Below are 13,007 nucleotides of genomic sequence, written 5' to 3'. Positions count from 1 at the left end.
CTACTCCTCAGTGAGAAACTGAAAAATATTCCAGGTGTTAACCTGGGAACCTAATTTTTTTTAAAGCACTTTCTCACTCTGCCAGGTTGCAATAAAGAATAAAGAAATACCCAATACCATAAGGCAAACGTATTACTACTTTTAATGTACTTTTTTTTGTCTGTTATTAGTAGCATAGTTTCAAGTATAAAATTATTTGTTAGTATTTTTTGTAGTGAGTTCACATCTGCATCTAACGGACAGAAACTTATTACTTATTTTCAGCTTCTACTTAAGAATTAAATCATTTACTTAAAAAAAAAACTTGTTTAAATGGAATATTTAGTTGGTTATGTTTATCTTGCTTTTCTCCTGTTGACAGTATCTCAAATCTTATGACATCTATTTGAAATTTAAAGTCACATTACATTTTGATCAATAATTTACAGATTAAATTCTATCGCATGAGACATCATTACAAATCTTGTAAGAAGTATCAAGATGAATATGGTGTTTCCGCTATCATTCCAAACTTTCAGATCTCTCAAGATTCAGTAGGGAACAGGTAAGCAATTTTTATTCTTAAAAAGAGAATTTTTATAGTTGAAATGGAATTGTTTGGGGAACTATATGATAAGGTGTTTTTTATTTTTCGATATGTATGTGTGTTTAAAGTATTTTGCCAAGTAATTGATCTATAACATTTGTCTTCAAGCTTGTTTAACTCGTATAAGATTGCATCTGATAGAGCATCTTTATGATATACTTAAGTTTATGTTATTTAAAAGTAATTCTAAAAAAATTCTACATTTCTTTGAATAAAAAAGAGTTGAAGACTGTTTTCTTTTGTAGCTGAAATTACTTGAAAGCTAAAGAAAATCCCTTTCAACTAAAATCTTTTTTTATTTGCTAGCTGAGAAGTATTATTAAATTCTTAGTTCTATTTTAGTCCCCCCCTCTTTTAAACTAGATTTTGGTTTGCTTTATCTTATTGTCTCTGATGTATATATATTAAATATTTTTATGAAATGTACTTTACACAGAGTAATGACCAAAATCATGTATGATTTTTAAAACAGTGATAAAACAAATATCTAGTTATCCACTATAACCCAGATTAAAAAACAGAACATTCTTCAGGGTCTTAGAATCTCCTTGTGAGCCCATATCCTTTTGAACCACATACTCCCAGAAGTAACCACTCTCCTCTTTTGTAGGTTATTCATTCCCTTGGTTTTCTTTGTAATATTACCACCTATGCATGTATCCCTAGATGATGAAGTGCTTAGTTTTTATTTTTATTTATTTTTAAAATATTTTATTTATTTATTCAACAGAGATAGAGACAGCCAGCGAGAGAGGGAACACAAGCAGGGGGAGTGGGAGAGGAAGAAGCAGGCTCATAGCGGAGGAGCCTGATGTGGGGCTCGATCCCACAACGCCGGGATCACGCCCTGAGCCGAAGGCAGACTCTTAACCGCTGTGCCACCCAGGCGCCCCGAAGTGCTTAGTTTTTAAACACTCAATACTAGCAAGTACAAACATAGTTGTATTAGGAAAGGCAGTATTGAAAGTAGTATAGAAAGGCTCCCAGGAGACTGTGTTAAGCAGAGTCTCTTAAGATTTTATTTCAGTAGCATTTCATTTCATGTGTTGCTAATTTTCAGTAATTAACCACTCTTAAGCACTCATACTGTAGGCTTCTCTACTCCTCATATGAAACTGTTCTAGTCTTTAGTAATTTTCTGATTGCCTAGTCTGCAAAATTCTTTTAGATTCTCATTTTACTTGACTTAGTGTCATTGGATGAAATGGGTCACTCCTATTTTATAATTTAAAAAAAAATCTCCTCAGTTTCCTTCATCCCTGTGCTTTCTTTATTATTGTATTTCTGCTATATTGAAATTACTTAGCAATTTGTTATTAACCCAATAGATTATTCTTAAGTATGAGGTGGTGTTTGTTTTGTTTAATATTATATCTCCAGTTCTTAGCAGAGTTCCTGGTATGTATGATTTGTGTAATCACTGCTTGTTAAAGGACCATAGTTTCTTCTCAGAAGTCTTGCTGCCTTCTCCCTTACTTCTCAGATCCACTTTGATTCCTGATAGCAGTATCCCTCATCTGCGCTTTTCTTCTAACACTATTGTCACTTCCCTAGCTCGAGCCTTCATCATCTCTCACTTGAATTATTACAATAGTCTTTTTATTGGTGGCCCTCCTCCCACCTGTCCTATATACTGTTGCCGAAGTGATATTTCACAAGTGCAGTTCTCATCTCTTTCTGCCTGTCCTTACACCTTTCTCCTTGTACCTTGTCCATGACTTAACATGACCCCATAGCAGTGTTTCTCATCTTGAATTGCATGGGCCAGTAAGGACTCTGTGAACTACCTAAACTGCCAAATGTTTTGTGTATGTGCATTCTTTTGAAGAAAGAATGTTGAGATTCTCAAGAGGTTCCAGGATCTAAAATCCAACAACTGTTTTATCAGACAAAATTCTTTATTCTAAAGCCCTTTCTGATCTGGCACTTGCCTTGCCTTTTTTAGCCTTTCTCTTTCTTGGCTAACCATCATTGCAACATATGTCTTAGCTATGTTGAATTATTTGTGCCATTTTCTTGCCATCCTTGAGAAGCAGTATAAGTTAATAACTTTAAAAAAATGAACTCTTGGAGTCAGACTGCCTGGGTCCCAGGCTCTGTCACTTACTAATTATATGATTTTGGCAAGAAACTGCACCTCAGTTTTCTCATCTGTTTTAAAAAGGGGTGTGGTAATAATACTATTAATATCTGATTGGGTTGGGAGCCAATAAATAGGTTAGTGTAAAGGCAAAGCATATTGAATAGTACCTTGCTTGGTAAATGGTAGTTTTTATTTATCACTCTCATCATTCCCTCACCTCCATACTTTTACCAGTAGTAGTCCCCTTTCCCACCACCCCAACCCACACTTTGCCAGTCAGTGGGCTTTTTCTTCTCTTTGAAGATTTAGACCAAGTGTTAATCACTCTGTAAAATCTTCCCTGACCTCTAGACTTTCTTCCTTTTAGTACAACTGTTCTTTATTCTCCAATGAGGACCTCTAATAATTTATTTGTTAACTGTCTTTCTTTTTAAAGTCTAGAATGGGCTTCTTGGTCTTACTCATTTTTATATCCTGTGCAGAATTCTAATTGTAATGGAAAAATTGGGTTTGTGTATGAATTATTAGTAAGGAAATTGGTGAAGGAAAAGAAAATGATTTTGTTTGTTTGTTTTTTTAATGGTAGGAAATAGAAGATATGAAGCCAGAATATAGTCAGGGTCTTGGGAGGAGACAGATAGTATGCTCAAATTAGGTAGTTTGAGGAGATTTTATTAAAGGGCCTATTTTCAAAGAGTAAGGTGTTGGGTACACTATGTGAGCAGCTGGAAATCATAAGTAGTGAGTGATGTACTCTGGGTCTGCTGAAAGCAGGGGAGGGGAGGAAGTAGATACCAGAACTTGGAGAAAGTAAGCTCTGTAGAGAGGGCAGTTGGGAGGATTGCAGCCAGCTGAGGCAGTTTTGCTAGGAAGGAGTCTGGGAAATAAATATCCTAACTCTCCTCTTGTTTTACCCTCCCAATTGCCTGCTGGGCTGAACCCAACTGGGAAGCAGAGAGGGGAGCCTGTTGATGCAGGTTAGTCTCTCAGTACACAAAAAGCATGATGAAAAATGGAGGAGAGAAGATCTGGAGGGGCAGAAGATACCCAGCATATAAAGATTTCAGTTAGTAGCCAAATATATTGTAATAATCCTATCAACTATGTTTCATAGCTTCTAAGTAGCTAGTACAAAGAAGAAAACATCCCTTATGTTATTAACATTGTCTATGATATTGTAAACAGAATAGTTTCTAATGAAAAACACAGCTATTCCTGATACTAAAAGAAATGATACTGAAATGATTTTGCCCAAAGCATCCTCAAAAGAAGAAGCTATGCAGTTAAACGTCATCTTCCCTGTGGTAAATACAAAACAAGGTACATAGGGCTGTAATTTAAAGGCCTCCTTCAACGTAGCATATGATAATACCTTATTGTTGTTAAAACTTTTCTTCCAGGGGCTTTTCTGATATTCTGGCTTAATCTAGGTGTGGTGCTAGAATGGAGAGGATCTGTATATTCATGCAGTTCTCCATGAAGATTATTGCTAGCAGCTAAGCTTTTGATAAACAGCTCATTTTGGAGAATTTAAGGCCTTACTATTTGCCAAGTAACTGGAGAACAGATACATTTTATATTGCTGATTAAGAACAGAGCCATAAAATTAATAGCTGAGAAGGATTTGGTGGCATTTTATGAAAATTAATTGCTTTATTAAAGACCTCTATGTGGCAAAGTCAAAGGACTACCTGGGAGTAGAGCATGTGTTTTCTCAGTACATTTCACAGTATTCCCTCATAAGTACAAATGGATAATATAAACTCTGAACTCCATGGCTGTGGAAATTCTTAAAGTGGTGTTTGCATGTACCTATCTCAGCAGTGAAAAAAATTTCAAAATAAATCCATAGATCATTTTATTAATTCAACATAGATTTATTGTACTGTTAAACTCTTGGGCACACTGTACATGTTCTAGCATATCCAGGGATGAGTAAAACAGACACAGTCCCTTTTCTGTATATATAAACAGTTTAACTTCCAGTTGAATAATCCAAGATGAACTAGCCCACTAGTTTCAGTCGAATCATTCAGGGTAGAACTATTTACTATAAAGTAATAAATGTTAGAGTATGTTTAACAAAATTATTGTGTTAGTATGAGGTAGTTGGTCATAATTATATAGCAGTGCTAGTTGTTTAAGGCCATTTCTAGTTGATAACAATAAAATTCTGGTTTTAACATATAAAGTGTATGCTGTTTTCTTTAGCCTCTAGAAGTGAGGAAGAGAAGGAGAGGGAGGGAAAATACATATAATCATTAAGATACCAGACACATTTTATCTTCCTTGGAAATTGTTTGGTCTGGTTGTAGGCTTTTCTTACTAATTTTGACTCTTTGTAGATATTAATCAGTAGATATCAGTAGGTGCATATAGTTTAGTCCAAATACAGCTCTTCACAAAGACTGAAAGAATGAAAGTTACAAGCAGTCTTATGTTGTTCCTAAGAGATTTCTCTCCAAGATGTTGAACATTTTAAGTGGCTAAATAACTTTTTTTTTTTTTTTTTTTTGAGAGAGAGCATGTGTACTGGGCGTGGGGTAGGCGGGCACAGTGAGAGGGAGAGAGAGAAAGAATCTTAAGCAGGCTTCACATCCAGTGAGGAGCCCAATGCAGGGCTCAATCTCATGACACTGAGATCATGACCTGAGCCGAAATCAAGAGTTGGATGCTTAACCAACTGAGCCACCCAGATCCCCTGCTAAATAACTTTTTATTAAGGAATCTGGTACAAGCATTAGGTAAAATGACTTTTCCTTATTTATAAGCATTCTTTATATATTGTAGATGCCAATCCTTTTATTCCATGCATTACAAGTATATATACATATTTTTACTCAGAATTAAATTTTTTTTTTTTTTTTTGCTGTTTTGTAAAGCACATAAGCATAGGCCTTGAGATTTTTCTTCATATTTTTAAAAGACTAGAAATGAGATACTTTAGTATTTTGAAAACTGCCTTAAGGAGTATCACAGTTTAATTTAGCATTAAATGGCATAGTCATGCACAATTTTCTTTTTTCTTCCCTTTTTAAAAAAAGTTTTTATTTTAAGTAATCTCTACTCTCAGCATGGGGCTCACAGCCCTGAGATCAAGAGTTGCAGAGTCTTCCAACTGAGCCAGCCAGGGGCCCCTTTCCTTTTTTTTTAATTTTGGAAAGGATACTTAACATGAGCTAGCTAGCTATCCTCTTAACAGATTTTTAAGTGTTTAATACAGTATTCCTATCTGTTGTCACAGTGTTGTACAGCAAATCTCTAGAACCTATCTTGCATAACTAAGGTTTTATACATGTTGATTAGTAACTCCCCGTTTCACTCTCTCCTAGCCTCTGACAGCCACCATTCTGTTCTTTGATTCTGTGAGTTTGACTGTTTTGCATTTCATATTTCATATAAGTGAAATCATACAGTATTTGTGCTGTGACTGGCTTATTGAACTTAGAACATTCTCAAGGTTCATTCTTATTGTCGTTTGCAGGATTCATTCATTTGCAGGATTTCCTTTTAAGGCTGGATAATCAATTGTGTATATATACACCACATTTTCTTTATCCATTCATATCTTTGTGTTTAATACATTCACAAGATTGTTTCTGCCTCTTGGCTTTTATGAATAGCACCACAATGAACATGGGAATGCTATATTTCTTCACGATCCTGATATCAGTTGTTTTGGATAAATACCCACAAGTAAGATTGCTGAATCACATGGTAGTTTTGTTTGTTTTTTGGGGGGGGACGTCCCTACTGTTTTCCAAAGTCTTGTACCATTTTCGCATTCCTACTTACAGTGTACAAAGGTTCCAATTTTTCCACACCCTCACTAATACTTGTCTTATGTTCTTTTGATAATAGCTATCATAACGTATGAGATGATAGCTCATTGTGGTTTTGATTTGCATTTCCCTGATGATTAGTGACCTTGAGCATCTTTCCATATACCTGTTGGTCATTTGTATATCATCTTTGGAGAATTATTAAGGTTTTTAGCCCATTTTGTAATTGGGTTGGTAGTTTCTTTGCTATTAAGTTGTAGGAGTTCCTTATATATTTTGGAGATTAACCCTTTATCAGATACACAGTTTACAAATATTTTCTCCCATTCCATAGGTTGTCTTTTCACTCTATTGATTGTTTCCTTTGCTGTGCGGAAGCTTTTCTACTATTGTCTATTTCGCTTTTTTTTTTCCTGATTGCAAATTGCTCAGTTTTTCGCTAGTCTTGTTCTAGTATCTTTTGACATACAAAAATATATTTTTATTTGTATATGTATACATATAATTGTTTTCTTTATGATTTTTGCTTTTTGTGTCATGTTTGAGAAATCTTTTCCTATGTCAAGGTTATAAGATATTTTCTACTTTAGAACCATGAGAGACTATGGACCCCGGGAAACAAACTGAGGGCTTTAGAGGGGAGGGGGGTTGGGGATTGGGATAGGCTGGTGATGGGTATTAAAGGAGGGCATGTATTGCATGGTGCACTGGGTGTTATATGCAATTAATGAATCATGGAAATTTACATCAAAAACTTGGGATGCAATGTATGGTGACTAACACAACATAATAAAAAATTTTTATAAAAAAAAGATATTTTCTTCTTTAACATTTTAAAGCTTTTGCCTTTTGCATTTATTTCGGATGAATAATGTGGGGTAGGAAGAATTTTCCCCATGTGATTAGCCATTTGTCCCAGTACATTAGTTGGGTCAATTTTTTCTCATTGATTTACAGTGCCATTTGAGTCCTACACATCTCTATGTTCTGTTCTGTTGGTTCATTTGTTTATTTCTCTAATATCAGGCTATCTTAATTACTGTGGCTTTAACAATAAGTCTTAGTGTCAGATAAGGAAAGTTTCCTTTTTTGATTTACTTCTAAAATTGTCCCTGCTGTTCTTGTCCCTTTGATATTCATATAAAATTTAAGATCAGACTTTTGATTCTCCTGAAAATCTCTGTAGAGATTTTAATCAGAAGCATTATAGAGGTTGAATTTATAATAAAATCATAGATTTGGAGGGAATTGACGTATGATCCTGATTTTTCTCGCCTAGAAATACAGGCTCTCTTCCCCATTTTTTTTTATGTGATTTTTTTTTTTTTAAGATTTTTATTTATTTATTTGATAGAGATAGTGAGAGGGGAACACAAGCCACGGGGTAGCTGGAGAGGGAGAGGCAGCGTGGAGAGGGAGAAGCAGGTTCCCCGCTGAGCAGGGAGCCTGATGCGGCGCCCATAACCTGAGCTGAAGGCAGATGCTTAACAACTGAGCCAACGCAAGTGCCCCCTCCCAGTTTTTTAAAAAACATTTTTTTAATTCATTTGAGAGAGAGAAAGAGGGCATGAGTGGGCGTGTGGCGCAGAGGGAGAGGGAAAGTCAGGGAGCCCGCCGTGGGGCTCCATCCCAGGACCCTGAGGAGATCATGACCTGAGCTGAAGGCAGAAGTTTAATCACCTGAGGCACCCAGGTGCCCCATCTCTTTTTTTAAAAGAGCATTTTAAAAAAAATGTGCTTAAAGAATTCCATTTAGAGCATATGTAAATATGTTTTGTTGTATCTTTTCCTAGTTGAACTTTTGTTGCTATACAGACGGATCTTTTTTCCTGTTTTGTAATCTAAGTGATTATTACTAGTGAGTAGGAATAGTACAGGTTTTTACGTTAAGGTTGTATTTAGCACCTGTTGACTTACTAGTTCAGATAGTTCCAAATAATTTACCTGTAGATTCTTTTAGACTTATAATGTGGAAAATTGTTTTTTTTAATGTAATTTTATTTCTTAGTGCTTCGTGTCATAACTTATTGCATTAACTAGGATCTCTGTCCAATATTAAATAGCAGATACCTTTTTCTTGTTCTTGATTTTAAGTGGGAATGCATCTAAAATTTTACTGTTAAATATTATGTTTACTGTAGTTTTTTAACATAGGTATTTTTTATCTGTGTCATAATGATATCACACTGAATTTAAGATTTCCCACTGAATTTAAGATTTCCCCATTATATGGTTCTGTTCAAATAGGAATCTTTTATGGAATTAAAAATTACAGACATTTGACACCACTCCCAGATATTCTGATACTTAAAGTGTAGGCATTTATATTTTTAAAAGCATTGTGAATGAAGATTTTTTTGTTTTTGTTTCCATTATGGAGGTTGAATTTTATTGAATGGTTTTTTCGTATCAAATGAAATGATCTTTTAAAAATTTTAATTGATAATATGGTGCCAGTAATAGATTTTCTGTTGTTGAACCCAGACATGGTACAGGATGATTAGGAAGGGCTGGAATGATGATAATGACAGTTATAATGGAAAATAGAGAACTGTAATGGGAGAGGGAAAGGAGAAAGCATTTGAAAAGGGCATTAAATTTGATATTAAAATGTTTTAAATCACTTTTGTGATTGTATACCCCATCAGTGAAAAAAATCAAGCGTGCATTCATAGTATATGTATGTTTATTTAAAAACTGTGTAGGGCACCTGGGTGGCTCAGTTGGTTAAGTGTCTGACTCTTGGTTTCAGCTCACGTCATGGTCTCAGGGTTGTGAGATCCAGCTCTGCATCAGGCTCTGTGCTCAGCAGGGAGTCTGCTGCTCTCTCTCTGCCTCTCCCTTTGCTCCCTCTCCCTGTCTCCCTCTCATCTCTCTATCTCTCTAAAATAAATAGATCTTAAAATAAATAAAAATAAAATAAACACTATGCATGTATTTTATAATACTAATACTTTATGTACATTTAAAGGATGCAAAATTGGAGTGAGCTAAAGATGAAATCCTTACTTTATTTTTATTTTTATTTTTTTAAAAGATTTTATTTATTTATTTGACAGAGATAGAGACAGCCAGCAAGAGAGGGAACACAAGCAGGGGGAGTGGGAGAGGAAGAAGCAGGCTCATAGCAGAGGAGCCTGATGCGGGGCTCGATCCCATAACGCCGGGATCACGCCCTGAGCCAAAGGCAGAGGCTTAACCGCTGTGCCACCCGGGCACCCCTGAAATCATTACTTTAAAAATAAATTTTGCTCTGCTTAACGAAACATTTTTATTAAAGTTTTAGTAATACTTTTACTAAAACCAATATTGTTGACTATACTTTCTAGAATCTTTTTTTAAAGATTTACTTATTTTAGAGAGAGAGAGCATGCACATACGTGCATGAGTTGGGGGGTAGAGGGAGAGGGAAAGGGAGAGGATGTCAGGCAGACTCTCAGCTGAGCGCAGAGCCTGTTACAGGGCTCAGTCTCACGACGCTAAGGTCATGACCTGAGCCAAAATCAAGAGTCGGACGCTTAACTGACTGAGCCATCCAGGTGCTCCCCTGAAATTTTTTTAAATCTTAGTTTAACACTGTGACATAATCAAAGATTTGGAACTAAATTCTGTTTAGTTTGATACTTGATTTTGCTGACTGTCATGGCCAAAAAAAGATACCTACCATGCAGAAGTTATAGATCCAAATGGTAGAAGTATGTCATAGGTTGAGCGTCCTAAAATTTTCAGTTCCATCCACTAAATGTCAAAAGGGCTTTTATTGCGGGGCATCTGGGTGGCACAGCGGTTAAGTGTCTGCCTTCGGCTCAGGGCGTGATCCCGGCGTTATGGGATCGAGCCCCACATCAGGCTCTTCCGCTATGAGCCTGCTTCTTCCTCTCCCACTCCCCCTGCTTGTGTTCCCTCTCTCGCTGGCTGTCTCTATCACTGTCGAATAAATAAAATCTTTAAAAAAAAAAAAAAAAAAAGGGGGCTTTTATTGAAATTTTCATCTTCCCTAATGATGTTATAGTTGTTCTTATAAACCAATCAGAAGTTGTACAGTGTTTTTAAAGGGCACATTCAAAACCAGTGATTATATTTATTTGGAAGATTTTATTTGTTTTTTATTTTAATTTTTTTAAGTAAGCTCAGCGCCCATTGTGGGGCTTGAACTCACGACCCTGAGATTAAGAGTCGCATTCTGTACCAACTGAGCAAGCCAGGTACTCTTATTTGTAAGACTTTAAAACCAATTAGAGAAATCTGTTACGAAGTTTAAAAATATAGATACAAGATTTTTAAAAAATAGGTGACACATACTGTTTTTGGTGACAAATACATAACATCTCTTTAATAAATGCAGTCTCCATAGTTTGAGTTTATTTTAAAAAGGTGTTTAGTCTTCACATTGTTAAAATGTCACCTTTGCCTGAAGAGACAGATTAGTATCTGCTGGAAAGGTGCAGAAAATAGTGGTTTACTAGTCTTCTCTTTGGGTGTGAAAACTGGGAAGGTTGCTTGCTGGTTCAGCATAGGATAGATGTATGTGGAAAGCTAACATGGTTATCTTCATAGAAGGAACTGTCATTGGGAGGGTGTCTACACCAAATACAACCTTGTTGTATGTAGCTTTATTATGAAAAACAAATCAAAAAAGGAAATTCAAAAAGAAAAGAACATCTGTTAGCCAGCTGGTATAGTAATGCTTGTTTTTTTATAAAAGAAAAATGAATAAGCTTTTTTCTAGATTTAACAACTCTTTTAATTCTGATATTGAGATATAAGAGCAGACCTCTGTATGGTACAGTTTTTTGGTCACTGCGTGTCTCATTTCTGTTAATGTTTCTGCTGTTGAAAGGCCTTGTTTCTGTAAAATTGACCACTTTGATGAAATTCTGTAATGCGTAAGTGACAGTCCCCATTTGGAATATAACTACTCTTCCCTCTGGATTTCTCTAATACTGCATATGACATATGGCTCCAGCACAGGGTCCCATTGAGGATGTCAGATTGTTCTGTATATTAAATGTTGGAAAGCCTAGTTCCTTTTTGGAAAATACGAACATAATGAACATTAAAATATTTTCTTAAACCTACTCTACTTTGAAGGCCGCAACTTTAAACCATATTCTAGTTACAAGTCAAAAGTTCACAGATTCTTGCTTCTACCCCAACTTTCAAAAACTAGGTAGTCTAGGTAGAAGAGTCTCTTTGAAAGTCTGAAGAATCTGGGGAAATATTATCATGCTAGGGATTTAAGATAATTCTGCAAAATTCTATATTTTCTATATATTTGTAACTGCATAAGTTAATTTTAAAGGATGTAAATAAAGATTTAATAAGCAGTTTTCTTTCCAGAATTTATTTAAAATATAATGCTATAATTATTTCACAGTTCAGAACTATTTGAAGTTCAGGCCTTTATTTATTTTTTGGGGTGGGGAGGGCATGCATGTGCAAGTCGGGGAGGGGCAGAGGGGAAGGAGAGAATCTCAAGCAGGGTCCGTGTCCAGCACAGAGCCTACATGGGGCTTGATCTCACAACCCTGAGATCGTGACCTTAGCCAGTATCAAGAGTTGGGATGCTCAACGGACTGAGCCACCCAGGCATCCTGAAGTTCAGGCTTTTAAAACAAATTCAGACTAGTCATTTCATTAGCAATTGAAGTTAATGAATCTGTAATATGCTTTCTTACTTGAGGTATTAACTTTTCCCCTTCTATGCTTCTCAAGTAATAGGAGTGAAACATCTACATCTGATAACACAGAAACTTATCAAGAGAATACAAGGTAAGCTTTTGAAAATTTTGCTACTTTAGTACATAATATCTGTCACTTTATAATAGATTTTTTAATTAAAATTTTTTTATTCAGTGAAATCGTCAGACATAATGCTAGATTAGCAATTAAGAAATAAATGCTGCAGATGCTTTTACAGATCACATTAAATTAGAATAGTTTAGATCTCTTTTTTCACTGTGGTCAGGTTTCTTCCATGTATAATTTAGGTAGAGATGTCAGTATTAAACTGTCCCTTGCCGAAATTCCGAGGTATTAAACTTCAGGGATGCATGATCCTCAAAATGTTTTGGAAACGTCAATCATTCTGATGATTGATCATTTTGTTTTTCACTTTTCCTATGAATTTTGTATGTTAGATTCCTAGAGACTGGGATAGACTAAAGATCTGACCTTGATGGGAATCTTTTAAAAAGTTTTGAGTTCCTAGATATGGGACAGCACAGGGTATTTACAACTTTCAAGGAAGTTATAGAGAAATCTGTTGGCCTTACACAAATGACTAAATTTAACTTGTTTGGATGTAACTGCTTAATACATGGGGCAGCTAGGTTTGTTGTTTTTGTTTAGGCCAAAGGCACCATGAAAAAATGTACTGAAATATTTTAAGGGTACTGTAAACTGAGATTGTTTGGGAACATCTGTTGTAGATCACTTCCTGAAAATAGTTTTTTCAAAATGAGGGAATCTTTGAATAATAAGTATACTTTAAAAAAAAAAAAGACACTTAAAATAATTGGTCAAATAATAGAAAAGTGTCATTTTTATGTTATGA

The 13,007-nt window shown here is 35.4% G+C and overlaps 1 protein-coding gene across 3 annotated transcripts in view; it reads left to right on the top strand.

Moving 5' to 3' along the window:
- The window catches only part of RNF138 (ring finger protein 138), a 34,826-nt gene that overhangs the window by 15,492 nt on the left and 6,327 nt on the right, over nt 1–13,007 (top strand). For 2 of the 3 annotated variants that reach the window (XM_040632614.1, XM_040632615.1), the window contains 2 exons: nt 429–544; nt 12,167–12,223. In XM_040632614.1, coding sequence (XP_040488548.1) covers nt 429–544; nt 12,167–12,223 — 173 coding nt within the window. The remainder of the gene's footprint in view (nt 1–428; nt 545–12,166; nt 12,224–13,007) is intronic. The other variant, XM_040632616.1, reaches the window with a different exon arrangement.

This window comes from Ursus maritimus, unplaced genomic scaffold, assembly GCF_017311325.1.
Source record: "Ursus maritimus isolate PB19 unplaced genomic scaffold, ASM1731132v1 scaffold_18, whole genome shotgun sequence".
Taxonomy (NCBI): domain Eukaryota; kingdom Metazoa; phylum Chordata; class Mammalia; order Carnivora; family Ursidae; genus Ursus; species Ursus maritimus.
The sequence above is the reverse complement of the archived record's forward strand: the minus strand, read 5'-3'. Positions and strand labels throughout refer to the sequence as shown.